The 22,548-nt window shown below is 38.8% G+C and overlaps 1 protein-coding gene across 2 annotated transcripts; it reads right to left on the bottom strand.

Moving 5' to 3' along the window:
- Positions 1-5,169: 5,169 nt before the first annotated feature.
- Positions 5,170-21,483, bottom strand: nrsn1.L (neurensin 1 L homeolog). Of its 2 annotated transcripts, none has more exons than NM_001087053.1 (3): positions 21,425-21,483; positions 7,446-7,643; positions 5,170-6,280 (listed from the first exon to the last, which is right to left on the bottom strand). In NM_001087053.1, exons 2-3 carry the CDS (start codon positions 7,632-7,634, stop codon positions 5,882-5,884), a joined length of 588 nt encoding a protein of 195 aa, NP_001080522.1. In that variant the 5' UTR covers positions 7,635-7,643; positions 21,425-21,483; the 3' UTR covers positions 5,170-5,881. The 2 variants fall into 2 exon arrangements, with proteins under 2 accessions (NP_001080522.1, XP_041421215.1); XM_041565281.1 differs by lacking the exon at positions 21,425-21,483 and adding an exon at positions 11,750-11,797 and having other exon boundaries at positions 5,173-6,280.
- Between the last annotated feature and the right edge of the window lie 1,065 nt (positions 21,484-22,548).

Genomic DNA, 22,548 nt, shown 5'->3' with positions numbered 1-22,548 from the left:
GTACATTCATGTTTTAAAAAGTAGTTTTTTAGTGTCAGTCAGTTTAGTGTCATCACTTTAAGTCAATGGTAACTGATTTGATTCCATTATTTCCAGTAACATTGAAATCCTTATGTGCTGGCGAGATCAGCCAAAGCCACGCCATTATTCACATGATCCACATAGCAGTGTGGTTTCCAAACATGGAACTGGCCAATTCCTTCTTTTTATTGGGCACAAAACTATCTGATATACCCAACACCCATCTTTACCCACATATATAATAAAAGGCTCTAAGTTTGCCCAGGAGCAGTACCCATAGCAACCAAGTTTGATCCTTCAGATAATTAGATTAATTGAACGCAAATTAACTAGTTAACTTTTTTAACTCATTAAGAAAGTGGTATACCAAGCATTCATAGGACTAATTTAGTGTGTATAAAATGTAAAAGTTTAAACACTGCAAAAGCAGGGGCTGGGGACTAAATAGTATGGGTTTAAAAATTGCCAGGACCCCTACAGCAGTCCTGACTACCCCTAACAATGGTGGCCCTGAAAAATTCAGAATACATTTTGACAACAATTTCTATTGGGATCATGATACACAGAGGTGAGGTGCTTATTGAACTTTTATTTACCCCTCCAATCACAATTGATATATGTATGTAATAGGTTGCAAGGGGGATTTGAATGTGGCTTGAATCCCTCCACTTCAGTCTATTATAACATATTTAGTTGCATTTATAAAGATGCATTTTCATTATTTAATGAAATAGACACAGCTATTTCTTTGCTCAGCATTTTTTATTTCAGACAATAAAGTGGCAACGACTAGTTATTTTAACCTCTACAGCAAACACAGGGAACGTCTCCGTTTTCTTCTCTTTTGCAGTGTAGCTGAGTTGGCAGTCATCTTCAGCCTCTTGGCACTCTTGTATTTTTCAGATGATGTAGTAACCAAAATGCTGCGATTTCATTGTCTGTTAGATATTTAAGATAACAAATATACTGCTGACATTGTTTTATATAATAAAATAAGACATAAATCAACAGTAGGAGTTTCTGCCAGTGTATCAGAGTCATTGCAGCTCATTTATGTTGTTGCTCTGCATGACAGATAAAGGCTCGTTTATAAAGATAGTCATATGTGTGTATTATTTTTTTATGCTCAATGCCATTGTTTTTACCCAGAATGCAGTATTTTTGCCAGCATTTCAGCATCATTGTGGGGAACCCGCTAAGTAGCGCCCATGCAGTTTACACGCAATAAGCAACTATTGGTGCAAATGAATGCCTACTTTTTTAAATAGTGTGCCAATTATGGGACATGGTTTCAGATATGGCACAGCATTGAAACAAGGTGTCATTAATTATCATTAGCATCTTATGCACTTAGCGCAAGTCTTAGAGCAATTATGAGCAAGTCACCAGAGCAAGCTTGAAATGTCTATTGGGCTCACTGCAATTGTAAATTGGTCCATCTACACCGATTTTGCATCATTTTGCACTTGCATTCACAAATGAGCCCTATTTTTATTATTAGATGGCTAGTGATGCAAAAAGAAGTTGATCTATAGACGTATTTCACATTAGGCCATAGGCAGTAGGTAATTTAGTTTAATTTTATCCCTTAATCATCTGAGGAATGCCATAGAAACTGACCATCATTTTCTATGGCGGCTGACCAAGTGTGTGTCTGCTTGTTAAGATGTGCTGTGAACTTTGGGTATTCTATGATTATATGGAGAACACACTCTTTTTAACTGAAATAATCTGCTACTATCTCAGCAGAAACAGTAGCAGACCAATAATATCTCAGAAGAAACAGCAGCAGACCAATAATTAGTGGGCGACCAAATTTACCCACGAGACACTATCTTACTAATTTCTATAGTGTGCCAAAACAACCGCTTAATTTGGCCACCCTGTTGATGGTCCAGATAGGGTCCAAGACAGACATGTCAGGGAATGACTGTATGCATGGCTTGAAACAAACCAATTCAATACACATCTGGCCAATCCCCAATCAGATATTGGTTGGGAGTCTCTGGTCTAAGCTGTCAACTATGAATAGCTGAGTCTGCTGGTATTACAAACATATATATGGTCAACTTTTCGGCAGTGTGAGCATTTCATAACGAAGATTCGCTAGCGTTTGTTTGTGCCTAGCAAAAATTCACTAGTGATCTTGCGCTTAGGTCAATTTGCATACAGCGGGTAATTTAAAGTTGTATGGAGGTCTTTATTATAAATGTTTGTGCAAATGCTTGACGTTACCACTTTTTATTACAAATGTCCAGGGAACCTTAATAAAGACAAGAGAGTTAATATAATGCCCTACACATGAGCCCACTGTAAAATGAATGTTCCATATGTTATGAAATGTCTAGAGAAAACCGGTTAACAAAAAAAAGTTTGTTAGGACTTTTTGCAGGCAATCTTGCTTCAAAAAAAGGAAAAGTCAGCCTTTTTTGAACTTTAATGCATTTTCGGCACACAAGATATGATGTACAGTTAGTGACATAAGATTGAGGAAGATCTAGCTTCTTTTTAGCACTTCGACTGGTCTGAGGAGGCGAAGTCAAATCTGGCAAAAGAGGTAACGTTCAGTAATAGCTGCACTTTACTGAATTTTAGGTAATGACCATTCGTGAGAGCGAAAAGTCGCCTGGCGATAGAGTGCGAACTAATGATATTGACGTTCTCTTTCGCTAGCGAATTGACTCCTGTGCCTGTTAGTGAATTGCTGGGGGCCCCGCAGATGTGATTTCTAGTGAAAAGTCACTAGCGTTACCCACTTCTGCCCCTTAGTCTAATGGTACATATAGTTTATTCTCTACCAGGTCTATTCTCCATTGGTGTATTTCTACAGGCGGGGTAGCATCAGAAACTGCCTTTGCTGCCATTTACTTCAATGGGAAATATGTAACATAGCTAGTTTGAGCCTGCAAATGCTCAAACATTTTTGGATTTTAAAAGTGCCTTTACTAGTGCTGTAACACATATCCCATTCAGTAAACCATTACTCTTAAGATATGAAAAAAATTTGCATAACTGTTATAAAAAAATAGCAATTACTTTTATACTTTTTTTCTTTCTACCTCTTTTTTTTTTATTTATTTTTAAATTGGTATAGAGATAATAGGAAATGTGCACTGTAAAGCAGATTTGATATTGGGTAGAAGGGATAGGGAAAGTGTTTTTTACCATGTTACCATCCACAGTTATTGAAACTAAATTGTTTGGACTCATGTATTTGTTTAAAGCCTATCATTAGCTTAGTACTGTTGTTTCAAACCTTTCATGCAGTGGTTTTAGTGGGACCCAGTTAGAACCAAGTGCAACTAGTAACAACTAGTGATGGGTGAATTTGGGGCGTTTCGCTGAAAAATTTGTGAATTTCCCGGGAAATACGCGACACGATGAAAAATTCACAAAACGGCGCCGCCGTCCATTTTTGACGCCGGTATCCGTTTTTGACGAAATTGCGCTGGCGTCCAAAATAAATTTTTGATGACGGTGAATTTTCGCTGCGGTTTTGCGAATTTATTCTCCAGCGGCGAATCCCGGGAATTCGCCCATCACTAGTAACAACACTACAGCTGGTGATCAAGGAGCTCATTCATGTACTGTAAATCTCACTGTCATCTTGATAAAGCAATTCATTATACATTTTTTTGAGAGCTGCAGAGCGAATTACTATGATATACAGGTATGAAAATGCCCTAAATGACTATTATTAGCATGTTTTCAATAAAAAAAATTAAAGCAATCACAGTTCTTTATGGTCTGCTTCCCCAATTCACATAGTAGGAAATATGGAACTATTTAAAGGGGTTGGTCACCTTTAATTTAAAGAAACAGTACCACCAAAAAAGAAAAGTATTCTAAAGTTATTAAAATGTATTGTGATGCTGCCCTGCACTGGTAAAACTGGTGTGTTTGCCTTAAAAATGTTACTATAGTTCATATAAACAAGCTGCTGTGTAGCCATGGGGGCAGCCATTTATGCTGAAAACTGAGAAAAGGCACAGGTTACACAGCAGAAAACAGATAGGCACTGTAATAGAATACAATGGTATTCTACAGTGTGCATCTCTTATCTGCTATGTAACCTGAGCCTTGCATGGCTGCCCCGATATCTATATAAACTTTAGTAGTCTTTCTGAACCAAACACACCAATTTTACTAGTGCAGGGCAACAGTACGTTATATTCTGATTACTTTAATACACTTTAATTGTGTGGTGTTACTTTTCCTTTAACTTTTTGTATGATGTATTTCATTTTGTATTATTTATGGTTTGTGATTTCTGTTATTTAATGTTTCATTCAGCAGCTATCCAGTTTGCAGTTTCAGCAATCTGGTCGCTAGGGTCCAAGTTACCATAGCAACCATATATTGATTAAGAGACTGGAATATGAAAAGGAGAGGCCTGAATAGGAAGAGGAGTAATAGCAATAACTATACATTTGTAACTTTACAGAGCATTTTTATTTAGATAGGGTTGGTGACCCCCATTTGAAAGCTGGAAAGAGTCAGAAGAAGAAGGCAAATAATTCAAAAATGATAAAAAAGAAAAAAATGCCAATTGAAAAGTTGCTTAGAATTAGCAATTCTATAACATACTAAAAGTTAACTTAAAGGTGAAACACCCCTTTAATTAAGCATGTTTGGATAGGAGATGAAGAACTTATTTGAATAATATCCTTATACTTCAGCATTGAGGTCACCTTGACCTACATCAAAAAAACGTTGTAACAAAACAGCATTGTCAGAATTTGGAATCTGGTTTGTTTGGATCATGATTTATGCTGGATATTAAATTTGTCTCACTAATAGTCACAGAAACTTTACTGTTGCAAATCTTGTGGAACATCAACTTCCAGCAAGCGTCCCATTATGTGCAAATTTGAGGTCTGTGACAAGCAGAGCTGAAACTCCTGGTTTAGCTGTGGCAACTCCTTCTTCAGACATCTTCGTTTACTGGCGTTACAGTGCAAAGAGATGAAAAAGGTACATACCATGTAACAATCAGCACAGAGTGTCTTAGTTTAGTGTCTTAGTTTAGTGTCTTAGTTTAGTGTCTTAGTTTAGTGTCTTAGTTTAGTGTAGGTTTTATCTGTTTAAACCTTGGAGAGTTTCACAATAAAAGCAATTATTTCACACACAATTTAGTATGAAACTGACTGGTTTCGTATATGACTTTTATGAACGTAAACGGCACAAGGTGCAAACTATTCATGTCAACATTTTAAGCAGACATCGTTATTCATTTGACACATAGCATTTCATTGGCTTCACATCTCTAGATGTTAAAAGATGGAGACGTGAAAGTGAATGGTGACCAAACAATAGCAAAGGAACAGAACAAATAACAGGGGTTTGTGACAACACGGTACCAAGGCCACTATCCAGCTACACTAATACAAGGAAGAATGAAAGGAAATATAATGGATCAGTGTTAAAGACATATAGAAATTTCTACGTTAAGAGCAAATCTACTGTTTGCTTTTCAAAGTCACCCCAAGCAGTCAATCTCTCTCCTCTCAACACATCCGTTTCAGCTGTTACTTCCATTATATTTGCCCATTTTCTCATTTGCTCACTTACAAGTAAATATCAGGGCTCAACAGAAAAAGCAATATGCTGCTGGTATGGAACCATATCAAGGGCATTCTGGATGTTTCCATCATTATGAATGTAAAAGATTTACCACTTAAAAAGCTTTCCATAAAAACACACAAGAACCCATGATCTTTTCACATTTTTGCTGTTAGGGCTATGTGTATATTTTTCAGCCATGTACAGTTGAACTGTACTGCAAAACAAGACTTTCACTGTAAAAATCACAAAAGCTGACCTTTTTCAATTTCAAGAATTTTACATTGAAGGGTAAATGTCAGGTTTCTGATGAAGGCTGGACATTTTGAACTTTGGACAAAGTGACGGGTATCTTTGCTTCTCCTGGAGCTGGGGCCTTTGTCACTGGATGAACGTGAGCTTTTAGGTCTGCTATTCTTTCTTTAAATTTTTGTTGAAGGTACTTTTCTTCTTTGGAGTAACTTTTAGCAAAGGCAGACATCAAAAGACATGCAGCCAGTGTAGTTCCTCCAATGCAGAACAAAATGGCCCCTGATAACTTACAGATATCAAGGGCTCCGTTGAACTGAATGGCGTGGCTATCCACGACCACAAAATCATCTTCCCCAAAAGCTTCGATTTTAGGTGGTACTAGAAACCCCACTGAAAGCACCGTTAGACCCGCCAGCATGAGGATAATGCCCAATATGAGTCCGACCTAAAAAGAGAGTTTACAGAATTAGTTTTTCATGTTAGCTATATTTAGCCTAGCACTTTATTTATGGTTCAGATTCCAGGTACTTTTAAAAAAGTCTAATGCCAAAATCTGGAACATACCAGTCTCACTTTTAGGGGGTTATTTACTAAACTCTGAATGCAAAAAATACCTATTTTTTTTTTATAAAATCAGACTTCTGAGTTTTCTGGCAAAAAAAGCATAAGAAATTTGAGTTTTTGGGCGAAAAATCTGAAAAAATCATGAAAAATCAGATGTTCTCCCACAAAGCAAATTTTTGGGAAAATGTAATAAATAAGCGTAAAAAAACCAGAGTGGATTTGATCGGAGTTGGTATCAGAAAATGTTGAGATAAAATCGGATTTTGATAAATAACCCCTAAGTATGAATTACACACGGAAGTTATGTTCCATTATGAAAGAACATGATGCATTGCCCTTACGGTGGGGCAATGCATAATGTTGAAGCACACCAGTAATAAGTGTCTACTGGGTCTCTGAACTTTTGTTGAATTTAGTTGTATTTAGAAGGTGTAAAGTGATAGAACTTCTATACAAAGTCCTTCTTTTAGCATTTATAGCTCTTCACGTCTCTGTTTGTCACTTATTTCCGTGTACACTCCTGGATGTCTCCTCTCATACTGTGCTCATTTATCACTGGGCATATTTTAACCTTGTAACCCATAGCAACCAAACAGTAATTAACTTGTTTCAGTCATCTGCAGGTAGAACAATGATAAGAACAATTTGGTTGCTGTGGGCTACTGTCCAAGTGAAATTTGCCCAGGGTTGATAAATGACCTCCACTGTCTTTTCACACCATCCACACCTGCTGAACCCCTCGTCCTAAACATTTCTTGTTGCTCCTTATGCTCCTTCCCTCTGGAATTCTATCTTTGAACAGAGGGATACATAGGGAATACATGTACTGTACATAAATACATACATAGGGAATAGTCTTTCAATATCCCTGGTTTACACATTAGCTTTTTGTATCAGTCCCAATATATTCTGACCCATGAGTCTAAATTCAACTTGTAGCATGTGAGACACGAAATACTGGGTATTTCACAAAAGAAATCTTAAAGGGCACAGTCAATATCAAACAGTGTGTACAGATGAAAGAGTGAATAGTAAACTTAGCATACCTTCCAGAAAGCAGAGCTCCACCTACTAGGCGATCTCTGGATCTGAAAATCATCATCATATTCCCAGATTGAAGCTGTGCAGTCCTCATAAAACTGGTGGAGGTAGGACCGAACTCCATAACGATGGTATATTCCTTCTGGAGTATTTTGAGGTTGTTTGGACCCACAGATGTCAGCACATGAACTCATCCTTATCAGCTAAAATGACATAATCACATACACACATGTGTTATACAACAAGTCAAGTCAATAAATAATACAATATCTTTCTGTTAGATGCACTGTAAATACTTTGGATGTGATTGTAGCTCAGAAATATTTTATTGCAAAGATAAATTTAAGGGGTTTCTCTTCAAAAATATGTATCTACCCTCTAGCTATATGCTTGCTATCCAATCTATTCAACCTCTAGGTTTCCTGAAAAACTGCAGTCTTGCCATCTTATTTTGACCATTTCCTACAGCAGATGTGGCCACCATCTTGGATTCCCCCAATTTGGCTTAATGTCTTGAACACTTCAATAAAACACACAGCGCCTTACTAACCCACAGGAATGAGATACTGTATACATACATGTGTGTGATCTCAGATTCAGCTGATATACCTTCCTGCCTCTCTTTGCCTGAGATCTTTGCCTGAGATTTGGAGAACTTCACATGCGCCATGCCAAAGGATATTGGATATGAGGAAGATTCATGCAAGTTTTTTTTCACAATTGTACAAAAGGAAGATCTCAAGGGAACACTCGCTATCCAGTTCCATTGAACTTGTCTACATAATTAAGCAGCTTGGAATAAAAAAGTAGAACACATTGTTCTGAAAATTCACAGAGAACATAAATATAATTTACATTCAGATTCATGACCTGCATACTAAGATACCTATTTATTATTGAAAACTTGCAGCTAGATAATTACGTTAGATGAAAATATGATTACGTTTGCTCTGCCCACGTGTTTTGTAACATTATTTGTTTTACCAACATAATACTGCATGAAACTACACTGCCCTGCCAACAAAACACATACACTAATAGACAAGAGAATAAAAAACAGAAAACTTCATTAGCCATATGTGAAATGTGCAGTTAGTGGAACATCTGTATTATTTGTTCCTTGCTGAAACATTTTACAAATATATATATCTATATATATCTATATATATATATATATATCTATATCTATCTATCTATCTATCTATATCTATATATATATATATATGATACTACTGTTTCCGTCAAAGATGAGCAGTGGTGGGGCTTTAATGTGATTAATATCTGGATTTATGTGTAACAATATAATGAATATTCCAATAAGATGTCTTATTACATACAGTAAGCATTGGAGTGCAATATACTAAAGTGCTTGGACCTATATGTGCTCCTTCGTATTTGTGCTGTGACTTAGTTTGCCAATTGTGTAATATACAAGGTGTACCACGTTCAGGTACAAAGTGTAGTTTACACCTGCCTTGGGATCAAACATCATTCATGGAGGTACATACTCCAGAATCAGTGGTGTAGCTTCACTTTCCTAGGCCCACCTGAAAAAAATGTTGCCCCCCCCCCATTAAGTTAAATTACCACAACCCCCTCCCTTCCACACCCACAAGCAAATGGATCTGACAGCATGGTTACAGGTAGGAGGGTGGCTGCAAGTGGGGATGTAGATCTAAATGGGCCAATGTCCCCCTGGGCCCCTAGGGTCTACTGTAATAATGTCACTGCCCCATATAGTGTCGGGTGAAACATTTGCAGAGCACACAATTAAACTGAAGAGTTAGGTAAGAACAGTGCATGGTGAGTAAAGACATGTTGAATGGTACCATTGCTTTGTGCTTCTTTAGTATAATAGTCCTGTCTTTTTTTTAAAATACGTTTGCAGACCTTGGGTAGACTTTGAAAATTTTACAATCTCACCAATTAAAACATTAGCTATACTTTGGTTGACCAAACAATGCATCTCAAAATATGCAGTTCAATGAAAAAGAATCTTACATGACTTACATAGCAACCTACAGCCCATAACAGGCAATCTGGACTTTCCACCAGGATTAACGCCCCAATCATTCTAATGGTGGTCATCTCATAATTTCTATAAAATAAAGCACTTACTCAATCCTAGAGGCAAGAATTCTACAATATTCCAAACTCGGAATTATACCGCTATAACCAATTAGTACATTTCTACAATCAACAAAGTGTCCTTTAACCAACCATAGAAAATGTATTATTTGAATCTAAATGTAAAAACCCTGAATACACAGCCTGAGCAATTTCCCATATATACTCTCTGCTAACTGAATCTCCTCCAGATGTCAATCCGACACACACACAACTATGGGACAAAGACCTCTCCTGCCACATATCACCAGGGAAATGGGTAAAAATTTGGAAAGCAATTAGACATATTTCCACAAACATACGCATAAAGGAAACAACAAATAAATTAATCATGAGATGGTACACCACTCCAATACAAAAAAAAATGCCCAATACTGACCAAAATATGGTCAGAAACCTTGCATCCCAGATCTCTAATATACAGCTCTCTCCAGATCCGGACAATGCGCTACTCTGCCTTTCATTACATTACAGAACAAACTGCTTTCCCAACTCCTCGCAGCAACTAGATGGACAATTAATTGCATTGAACTGGCTATCACCAACCTTGTCAATATCACAAATGAAATCCAGAGTGGATAACATACAATCAATGTCCAATGTCTATCGGCTCTATTAGCTGACTCATTGGAGTCTTATACACAAATACGGGATCCCTGGGAGAATTTCAAAAGAATTAACAACTCAAGAACCAATAACGCATCAAATACAGACACTCAAGTCTGACTCAATTCATCGAACAGAGGAACTCCAATATTTATAAATACCAGCAAATCCTGAACTCTTTACTATCTTATAAGCACAAGTAAAGCACTGGAGATATTGGCGCAAATTTAGTAAAGGGCGAAGTGACTAACGCGCGTGAAAATTCACCATCGTGACGTTATTTTGATATTTTGCGGATTTACTAATGGTCATCGGCGTAACTTTGCTAGCGAAGGAGACAGACTATCGGTACTTCGCTCCCTAACGCCTGCCGAATTTGCGCTCTGATTTTACTGAACGTTACCTCTTGAGCCAGACTTGCCTTCACCACCTCAGACCAGGCGAAGTGCAATAGAGTAGATAGGAGTTCCTCAAAAAATAGTTGAAAATTTTCCAATAATAATAATAGTCCCAAAAATCGCTAGCGTCTTTTCCTTTTTCATCGTGATAGGTTGAAAAAGGTTTCCCGGGCTTGTGTAGTGTAATGTATTTGCTGCAACATATATGTCCATTGTACTTTAACTTCTCGCCGTATGCAAATTAGTCAACGATCAGTGGCGTAACTACCGGGGGAGCAGGGGGTGTGATTGGGCCAGGGCCCGCACCGCCTCAGGGCCTCCCGGCAGCTCGCACGCCGCTGATTCTGGGCGGATTCCGGGCGTACGGAGGGGGGTGGCGGCCCGGCTGCACGTCCCGCGCCAGGGCCCACCCCCTCTAGTGACGTTGCTGCCAAGGATATCGCAACTTTGCTTTGTTTGGCATAGTAACGCTAGCGCAACTTCACCAGTGTACGGCGCCCTGGACGCAACTTCAGATTTTAGTGAATTAGCGTTGTCCTGGCGAATCTATGCCTGGCGAGGTGTTGCGCTGTGAGCAAAGCTGTCGCTGGCGAATTTTCAGAGGTTAGTAAATTTGCCCCATTGTCTTTCACATGTGTTAACCTGAACACAATAACATCAAAGGGTTCATAATGCAGACCTAAGGAATGTGGGTTGATAATCTTTTTTTTTTTTTTGATTTGTTTGACTTAATTTGCATGTTTAGTTTATTGTATGATTTCTTTACTGATATATTTCAAATTGTTCAATTACTCTTTATGAAAATTACATATGAAAACATATAAAGAAAGAGAAATAAAAAAAATACATTTTCAGCTTTTGCAGGCATGAATGAGAACAGTTTTGCTCTGAAATTTGCTGTGACATTTTTCGTGAATCTAAATTGTGTCTGTTTCCGTGGAAAAAAAAAACTGGACTTGTTGTGCTGGAACCAATGCAGCCATCATTATTATTATTATTATGAAATATGAGGAATGGGAACCCTCTCCCAGTCTGTTCAGGTGCCAGGCTCTAAACACACCTTAAATGCAATATAATTTTTCCTAAAAGGTATTTTTGAAATGTCATGGTTTTGCAAAAAAATTCACTCACATGGGAGCGAGGGTTCTTAAACTTACAAAGTAACACTTTTCACTTACAGTCAGTTGTAGTACAGATATGGGAGCTGTTATCCAAAATGCTCAGGACCTGGGCTTTTCCGGATAACTTTCTGAAATTTGGATCTTCGTACCTTAAGTTGAGAATCATGTAAACGGTAAATAAACAAAATTGGCTGGTTTTGCTTCCAATAAGGATTAGTTACATCTTAGTTAGACTGTTTTATTATTACAGAGAAAAGGGAAACATTTTTAAAAATTTGGATTATTTGGATAAAATGGAGTGTATGTGAGACATCCTTTCCGTAATTTGGAGATTTCTGGATAACGGGCTTACAGATAACGGATCCCATACCTGTACTCACATTTGGGCTTCGACCACAACTCAGTCAGGACCCTCCAAGGTGGCTCTGTCAATGTATCTTCTCTACCTTTACGTCTACACATTTGAGTTCCTCTGCAGGTGAAGTACACAACAAGGCTACTAATCCAGTAAATTCCTAACTGGTAACTGCAGTGGAAATACCTGCTGTAGCCAAAGAGTTAAACCTGAACCACAGCACAATTTCTCTTTTCTAGTTTGTATACTTGGATAGGCTTAAGCAATACTGATAACAGCTTGTACTGTTTCTCACGCATACATCATAATTCAAGGACTTGTATGTATTATTGTGATATCTATTTTGCAATGACTGACTCAGCTTTGTGATTGGTTGATAGGGAGTCGTCCCTCTAACGTGAAAAGAATAAACAATGTTTTAATATTTTTTTTTCTCTCTCTCTCTGGAACATAATGTGTCTGATTGTTATCGATGTATGGATTAGTGTCTGTTCCCTCAGAAAATGGGTGTGCCCTGGAATCTACTGAATGACTACTATTGGTCCACTGTAAGCATAATTAGCATTGAATTATGCATGTTCAAGTTTATTGCTTTTGTACAGAGTTCTCTTATAGGGTCAAATTTACTAACCAGGACAACGCTAATTCACTAAAATCCGAAGTTGAATACAGGGCGCCAAACGCCGACAAAGTTGCGCTAGCATTACTGCGCCAAGCAATGCGAAGTTGCGATAACCTTGCCTAATTTGCATACAGCGGGGAAGTTAAAGTTGAATGGACGTATATGTTGCAGCAAATACATTACACTACACAAGCCCAGGGAAGCTTAATAAAATAAAATTGTTATATTGCCCTACACATGAGCCCAGTGTATCGATTATGTGCCATATGTTAGGAAATGTAGGGGGGAAGCCTACCCCCCAAAAAATTCCGATCTTTTGCAGCCTATAAACCTGAAAAAAGGAAGACACTAGTGTTTTTTGGTCCTTTTCAACTATTTTTTGAGGAACTACAATCTATTCTATTGCACTTCGCCTGGTCTGAGATGGTGAAGGCAAGTCTGGCGCAAGAGGTAATGTTCAGTAAAATCTGTATCTCATTGAATTTGCGTAGTTACGTTCATTTGCCAGAGCGCAAATTCCCCTGGCGTTAGGGAGCGAAGTACTGCTAGAGTCTATCTCCTTCGCTAGCAAAGTTACGCCAGTGACCGTTAGTAAATTGGAGAAGTTCCGAAATGACGTCACGCTGGCGAATTTTCATCAGCGTTAGTCACTTCGCCGTTTAGTAAATTTGCCCCATAGTAGGGACAACATTATAAACGAACACAAGGCAAATGTGGGACAAGGACAACAGACAAAAAGGCTGCTCATACCTTGTAGGATTTACATATCTTACATAAACTCAGTGTGGTGTTGCTATTATTTTGAGTGTAATATGACTGTAGTCAGAAAGTTAGGTGGAAATATGTAGAATATAGATTGAGTTACCCTAGGAAGAACTTATTAGTAAAGTGTTACTATTTTCCAACCCATTAATGTATTAATAGTCGGACTACTCTTGGGTATAAACTGTTACTAAATCTGGTACCTTTTATTTTATTCATAACTTGTTTCCTTATACTGCAATGTGAGTCCTACCACTTGAACAGGTCGTATGCTGGGTGGGTGTCGAAACTCCAGTTATAGTAGCTATACCTTTCCTACACCAAGCCAAATCTAAACAATTCAGGGAGTTGAAAGACATACAGTACCTCTTAATATTTTCTCCTTCTTTAATGAGTCTATAGAGCACTTTTTTTTTGTCCCGTTGTGTCTAGACTGGCAAACAACCTGATGTTTTAAACCGTCACATTTCATGATTTGTGTGGTTCATTAAGTTATAGCGTAGAACTTTTGATATGAAGCAAAACAAAAGTGGTGTAAAGGTGATACCTTAATTGGCTAACTAAGATGATAATCACAGCAAGCTTTCAGAACATTGCAGTTCCTTCTGAATCTTCTGACGCTTCCTGATGGCTGCTGGCACAGGTACATATTTGGTGGCCCAGGCTGACATACAGTAGATACACATATAATTGGGAGAAACCTGATGAATTTTTGGCTGGTGCTGGCACAGGTACACAAATAATTAGAGGCAATATGACAGATTTTTGGCTGGTGCTGCAACAGGTACAGATTTGGGGGCAATATTCTAGCAGCTACTTGCACAGGTGCACACGATTGGGGCAATATGATGTATTTCTGGCAATATTGGGGGGTACATGGGCCAATATGATGGCAGCTGGCACAGGTACATGGGAGCAATATGATGGGCACTGGCACAGCTGCATGGGGACAATATTATGGCAGCTCGCACAGATACATGGGGGCAATATGGTTGCTGCTGGAATAGGTACGGATGGAGCAATGTGATGGTTTTTTGGCAGCTGCTGCTGGCACAAGTACAAATTAGGGGCAATATGTTGGATTTTTTGGCTGCTGCTGGCACAGATACAGATTGGGGACAACAATATGATGTATACGATGGATATGAAGGATGCATCCTTGGCCAGCTGAGCTGCGGGTGTTTATGAGTTGTGATCCACTTCTTAGCATCCTGCATTCAAATTATTTTAGCATTATGTGCTTTTTGAAAACAATAACGTCTTTCCTCCAGAGTGGCTATGAATATCTAATTTTACCTCACAGAGCCATTAAAAAACAAGCGTGATGTTGTTAGTCTATATATGTGTGCACTTAACAGCTGCACTGAAAGATGCCAGATGGTATTATTCCATAAAGTTAAAAATTCAGGATCTCATGTTTGCTTAAGAGATTAATCCTGTACATGTGGCAAAGTGCGGCCCAGTTTGGCTTTAACCACTTTGCTCTGCTGATGAATAAACTATTTAGGGAACATTTTCTTTTTCGATTCTGCCTCATTTCATTCGAACGTGTTGATGTTCAAAAATTCATGTACTAATTGGGCGATTGAATGATCAAGAAGCATGATAATTGGGCAAGTATTTAGGTCAAATCCATGAGAAATGTTTAAGAAGATATATGGAAGGGGTTTTATTTTAATACCATTTCAACAAAAATAAAAAGCTAAAAATCTACATCTATATTATGGTAATTATTCTTATCATGATAGTCATTCTGTTTCTATAGGACAGCTGCAACTGGTGATTCTCAACCTGCTATTGATTGGTGCTGGACTGTTCACAGAAGGCTGTGAGCCATATATTGCCATCCACAGTTTTTCAATAGCTGTCCAAGCATGCATACAAGTTTCAAAGATTAGTATGTAAGACATTTTTTATATTATTTCTGTGGGATTAGATCAGGATCTAGCAGGTCATTGGCCCATTACTAGTATATGACAATCCAGCCCACTAACTTCAAATGTATCATGATCATGATCTGTTCCTCCAGAAACTCACAGGTGATGCTACATTTCCTTCTCTGCCAGCAGCACAAATCACATTAGGATCATATACAGAGGCACAAACCCATGTGGGGTTCTAGGGTAACAGGGAGCCCACTATAGACAAGTCCCTAAATTCCTCCCTTACCTTGTTACTCCCTCATGGATTGGTAAGATTGATTGAGGTTGCTGAGAAAAAAAGTGCAGTTCAAGGGTGGTTCCCCTTTGAGTTAACATCTAGTGTGCTATAGAATGGCCTATTCCTAGCACCTATGCAACTGTTTTTGTTTTTTATAGTTTTTCTAATAATTTGCATTTCTCTTCTGCCTCTTTCCAGCTTTTACATGTGGATCACTGACCTCAGCAGCCAAAAACTGTTCTTCTGTGAGGCGTCGGTTTTATTACTTATCCTTCTATGTAGGCCCTCTCTTATTCATATTCCCATCTCCAGTTCAAACCATTGTCTGATTTCTAGGGTAAATAAGATTCTAGCAAGCAAAAATACCAAAGGGATAGCTACCTAACTAAAGCTAGATAAATGAAAAACAATAGAAAAATAAAATATGAAGACAAATTGCAAATTGTCTAAGAATATCAATGTCTACATCATATTAAAAGTGTATCTAAAGGTGAACTACCCTTTTAAGACATGCAAGTTAGCTGGACAACTGAAACTTTTATTATTACAAAGAGACCAACTAAGCATGCCAAAAGCTTTCAGACAATATAACATGATGGAAAGAGGCATTGCAGCAAAAGAATAGTAGAATAAAACCAAATTATTTTTTTAAAGTGTACACAGTAAAAGAAATGAAGCAAGTGGAGAGCTTAGTATCAGAGGAAGGTCAGTTAATTGATGAGAGCAGGGAAAAAGCAGAGATTCTGAGCTGTTAATTTTCATCTGTCTACACAACTGAAAAACCAGTGTGATGGATTGGCCACTCAGGAAGGAATTAAAAGTAAGCAGACCATGAGCAGTAAAGGTAAAAAAGGTCTGGGACTGAATGCTTTTCATCCCAGGGTACTACTGTAAATTAGTTCTGTGATTGCCAAATCTCTTTAATTTTTCAGGATTCCTTGAGGTCTGATATGGTGCTGAGAAATCGATGAATTGCTAATGTGCTGCCACTATTCAGAATGGGATTCTGCTCTAAAACGATAAGCCTGTTAGTTTAACAACAGTTGCAGGAAAATTTTTGGAAGGGGTAATAAGGGATATGATACATGAATACATTGCAAATAAGGGCAATAGATCTTGCCAGACTAATTTAATTGCATTCAACAGGATTATCGACTCTGGGATGGCAGTATATATTTATACTTTTCTAAAGCTTTTTATACAGTACAGAAGGTTACTGGTTAAATTAAGAAATGTTGGCCTGGAACATAATATTTGTACTTGGCTAGAGAACTGGCTGAAGGATATATTACAAAGAGTGACCTTGGGGTGGGCAAGTATTGACTTCTCTATTGATACTAAATGTGGAATGTTTCCCCCTCTGAGGCAAATTGGAGACGCTTCAAATGGGTTTGTTTGCCTTTTTCTGGTTAGGCAGGTTATATACAGACTTAAAAGGCTGACCTTGATGGACATGTGTCTTTTTTCAACCTAACCTACTATGTTACTATGTAACTATGTAACTATGAAGCTATGTAACAGAGGGCTGCAACTGCTTTATATTTACTAGCCACTCTAGGCAGGAGTAAAAGCTCAGAGCTCCATGTGCCTTCACTCACCTCCCTCAGTTAGAGTGGGGAATGGGTTGCACATATAAAATATGAGTTGGTGCAAACGTTTAAAGGAAAGCCCTTACATATGATTTGGTGCCCATTTACCACTATAAATCACTACATTTTGTTAGGCTTTGCCTTGGATGACAGACTAACTGGGTTCTCTGCTGTTTTTACACCCGCATATACCTGGTATCTCATGGGGCACTCAAGAAATAAGGAGAATAAGTGCTAATATACAAGTATTAACAATAGAAATAAGGATACATACATTACTGAATATCATTGTGTGCATGTGTCTAATTAAAAGTAACAAGCTTTTGATAGACACTTTATGGGAAACTTATCCAAGGCCCTATATGCTGCTATTTTTTGCAATACCCTGAGTCAGATTAGTAAAAACTCATGACCCTTTCTCCTGGCATGCTCTGCTACCCCAAAACTTTTAAAATGTTATTTCTGTTCCATCACTGCACAGGAGATTAGCCCATATGCTCACGTTATTTATGGGATGTTAATTTGCTATTGGTACTGATGATAAAAACTACTCTTCAAAATATTAATGTACATTAAGGGGGTTATTTATTAAAGTCCGAATGCCGAAAACCCAAATATTTCAAGTTTCTTTTACTATAAAAAAAGAATTTTTAGTGGAAAATAAAAAACGATAATTTTTCAAGATTTATTATACCCGAGGATGGAAAAAATCCAGCATATCAGACCTACCGAAGTTGTATATGTCAGTGGGAGAGGTCGCTTTCCTATTTGGAAGTTTCTGTGGTCTGCGCTGGAATTAGCCCAAAAATCAGACTATTTCGGACTTTTCGGGCTAATGTAAAAGCATTGGGAAAATACTTTAATGACAAAATAATAAATGGCATGCATAGACAATGTTAGTATAGATGTAAAAAAGGTTTGATTTCTGGCTGCTGATTTACAAACAGTCAAGGAATTAGGAAATAATATATCAGACATACATGCCCCATTTTCAGAAGTAAGAAAGGCTCTTTATAATGTTGATATATAAATGTTATATAGTCAAAGAGACAAATAGAAATCTAACCATGATGTAAGCGTGAAAAGGAAATGGCAGCCCTAGATTTGAAAGCAAATCTGCCAGAAGGAAGTGGTGGGTGGAAAGCTAACATTTCTGTCACTCCTCCCCCAGCACCCAGTCATACAACTACACACATACAATCAGCAGTACTGATGATAATTTCGCTCCATAGCAACCGGGAGCTGTGCGTCGAAAACTCTAACAGGCACATAATATTAAACAGACAAATATGGTTAGAAAATCATTTAGATCCCTTACAAAAAAGGACAATTACCAATACACATTTTCAAATGCAATTTCATTTCTGGGAAATGTAATTGTGGTGTAACATAAAAAGGGCACAACGAGATCTGCAGGATATGTATCAACACAATGGCTAATCCTTATTTAAATAATTTGTAAGGGGAAACAAGGTTGTTTGTGTACCTGGAAGATAGACATGCGGCTTTAAATGTATTAGAAATAAAAAGGACACATTTATCGAGGCACATTCAATAACCCAGATGTAAGGTGTCTGGCAAACATCTGGTTCAAAATTTCCAGAATTGTTATTAAAGGGAATCTCATTAGGACTTCCAGTTCAGTAAAGCAGAGTAAATGCATGTGAAGCTGTGAAAGTAATGCTTTAAAAAACTAGTCAGCCAGTACTTGCATGTATGCCTCTAATTTAGGCATTCCTCACTGGCACCATGATGGGATTTGTGGGAGTTGTAGTTTATCATCATCTTGAAGGCTACAATTTCTATTAGAAACTAGGCACACTTTCAGCTTTTGTCAAACTACAACTTCCAGCATTGACCCTCACACAATCTAGTTTATGACTTTGTACAAATGTTAACTCTCTCTCTCTCTCTCTCTCTCTCTCTCTCTATGCAATTAATATGTGTAATATGTAGAACAAGCCTAGGAAAAGATTAATCCCATACATGAACCTTGCTGCTAGGATTTTATATGTAAGAATGGAGTAACAATTTAAAGCTCTGTTTCTTAAGCTTGGGCCCCCAAATGACTACAACTCCCAACATTCTTTAACTTTAGTATAAGGCGAAGTAAACTGGGTTCAGTTCAGCAACACCTAGAGGACCAAGAAACAAATGGGGAAATGTAATAAAAGGTTCAAAGTTTGCTAGTGGTGTAATCAATAAGCAGGGTGCATTTACTGTTCTCCTGTAATCAGCTCATTGGTTGTTATGGGTTACTGCACCCGGGCACACTTAGGGGCAGATTCACTAAAGGATGAAGTGGATAACGCTACGGACAATTTGCCAGCGTTACCATCCGCAGGGACATCGCTTATTCACTAACAGGGGCAGGCGTCAATTCTATAGCTAAAGAGACCGTCGCTAGCATTTGTTCGCACTCTATTATCAGGTGACTTTTTGCTCTGGTGAAAGGTCGTTACTCAGCACATTTAGTAAAGTGAGGATTTTACTGAACGTTACCTCTTTCGCCAGATTTGAATTTGCCACCTCAGACCAGGTGAAGTGCTAAAATGAAACTAGATCTTCCTCAATCTTCTGTCACTTACATCATATCCTGTGTGCCGAAAATGCATTAAAGTTCATAAAACGCTGGCGACTTTTGCTTTTTTGAAGTGGGATTGCCTGCAAAAGTCCTAACTTAAACTTTATTTGGGTAACCAGTTTTCCCCACACATTTCATAACATATGGAACATTCATTTTACAGTGGGCTCATGTGTAGGGCATTATATTAATCCTCTTGTCTTTATTAAGGTTCCCTGGACATGTGTAATAGAAAGTGGTAACTACAAGCATTTATAATGAAGACCTCCATAAAACTTTAAATTACCCTCCCTATGCAAATTGACCTAAGTGCAAGATCATTAGTGAATTTTCACTGGGCACAAAGCATCTTTGCTATCAAATGATTGCACTGCCAAAGTAATGCTAGTGAAAAGTCGCCAGCGTTTGGCGCCCAGGACGAAACCACATGTTAGTGAATTGGCATAGTCGTAGCTCATTTGCGCCTGGCAAAGTGGTACAAGGTGTGCAAAACTGATGCTTGTGAAAATTCGCCCCCGTTAGTGAATCTACCCACTAATGTCTTTACCTGCATATGGGGGAAAGTGGTGTAGGATATAGTCGTTCCACAATGAAAATTCCCAGTATCTCCCCCTAATTAATAGAGAGGAAGGGCTGATGGAAGTGCTGGTGTGTCCGACCCTTCAAATAAATGTAATATATCATTTAAAAGTATACTTCAGAGAGAGGCAAACAGGTTCCATAACTACAACAGAAGAATAGTGAAAGGAAGCCATAGACTGCAGAGCTCTGCTGCGTTAGTGCTTTATTGTACACACGACATGTTTCGAGTCACACAGACCCTTTCTCAAGTGTTGGAGGTTTCATAACTAACCATTATTTACCTTTTCATAAAGCATCATTTGTTATACGATAAGCAGCGAAACAGTTTTTGTTAGCATTTGTAACAAAAAAAATAAATAAAGACCAGTCCCCTTATATCTGTTGTGGACTTTATGGTACACTATATATCTCTGCTCACATTTATCATTAATATCACTGCTTAAGGCCCTTGCCTGCCCCTGAATATCTACATAAAACTATGGGCAATGTCAGTAGAAACATAATAAATATTGCTAATTAGACCCAGGAAATAATGTATCCCCTGCTAGCTAATTGTCTGAGCCTTAAAGGAAGTGCCCTTTCCTGTATGTCCTTCTCTGGCTCCTGTTGCACCGCTGAGCGCTCTCCATGGTGCTGGAATCGATTCCTCTGACCACGTAATAGTGACGCCTTTACCCCATCTGTTTATTCATCAATGTCCTTCCAGCGACAAACTCGCAAGTCGCTAAGGACAGATCTTTTTAGGAGAATATTGATGGCTAAACCCCAGTGTAAAATTTAAGAAATGCTGTTCCCATCCGCTAGTTCTTAGCTAAAGAATTCAGATTCCTTGTCAGATCCATGTCTATTTGTTATGGCAGGAATTACCGGCGTTAATCCGGGCACAGGCCAGTATATAGAGACACTTCCATTCCGTCTGTGCGTGTAAGTTAGTGGGAGCAGCAGCAGGAGTGAGGGATGTGACACTGATGTCAGGAGAAGGACACGCTGCCATTGAAACAACCTATTAGATGTCAGAGCAGCAGCAGCAAACACAAGGGAAGCGATAGTCAAGAGCAGAATAACGCCGCGTCTTTACCTTTCCGCTGCTCTCCAGGCTGAGCTGTGCCGCTAGCTGCTGATCTTCTGTCGTTCGGGTCCCATCCCTCTGAGCCTATTGAGCTGCTCAGCGCGCGTATTATTCTCCCAGAGAAGAGGCCCCGCTCCCCGTGCCCGCGCATTGAGCGCACATACCGGCTCGGCTCCAGCGTAGGAGGAGGAGCTGCAGCAGCTGAATAAACGCTCGCAAACAAAAGCGCTCCCTGACCAATACAAAACCATTCATGCACCCACGTCTCCTGCTTACATTTTAAAACGCCATGCATGTGCCATGCATCATGTTAAAGAGGATAGCTAGCTGAAACTTAGTTTTTTGCTGTAACAAAGACAAGGTTATTCTATGCAACCTTGGCCTGGACTGGCAATCTGTGGGTTCTGGCAAATGCCAGAGGGGCTGCTATAAGGTGCCATAGAACAGGTCTGGACTGGGAGTCAAAATAGGCCCTGGCATTCCGAATACACAGAGGCCCAAATAGTCCTCCACCAGCCCACTAAATAGTGTCCTTACAGCAGCCAAAACCCACAGATTGCCAGTCCGGGCCCAGGCCTGGATTTGTGGAAAGGCCACCAAGGCCTGGGCCTAGGGCAGCAGGATTTTAAGGGGTGACATGCTGTCCAACCACATCCACATTGGTTTGGGAGCTCTGGGGCTGCTCATGAGATACAATAGTTTTTTAAATTTCCAGTGCACCAATCCCCAGTAGTCCCGACCTGATGATGAAGATTTGTGCATGTGCCCAAATAGAGGGGAGGGGACGAACGGCAGCGGGCCTATGAGCACCTGCTATGTAAATCCGGCCCTGTCCGGGCCTGCCATAGAAAGTCAGTATTTAGTGGGCTGCTGGGGGCTGATTGGGCCTCTGTGTACCTGAAATGCCATGGCCTATTTTGAGTCTCAGTCCAGCAGTCACTGGTTTTTAAGATTATTTATAAATGATTTCATTGGCGTTTTGTTTGTTTTCCCTCTATATTAAGCGGCTTCTGATGTTTTTTCCCAGAGTCAAAAGCAATTACATGAACAAATGACTTTACAACTATTAAAATGTCTTAATTCGTGTATATTGGAAAGTTGTTCACAATTTGCCTTATGCAAAAACAGTGTTT

This window comes from Xenopus laevis, chromosome 6L, assembly GCF_017654675.1.
Source record: "Xenopus laevis strain J_2021 chromosome 6L, Xenopus_laevis_v10.1, whole genome shotgun sequence".
NCBI lineage: Eukaryota > Metazoa > Chordata > Amphibia > Anura > Pipidae > Xenopus > Xenopus laevis.
The sequence above is the reverse complement of the archived record's forward strand: the minus strand, read 5'-3'. Positions and strand labels throughout refer to the sequence as shown.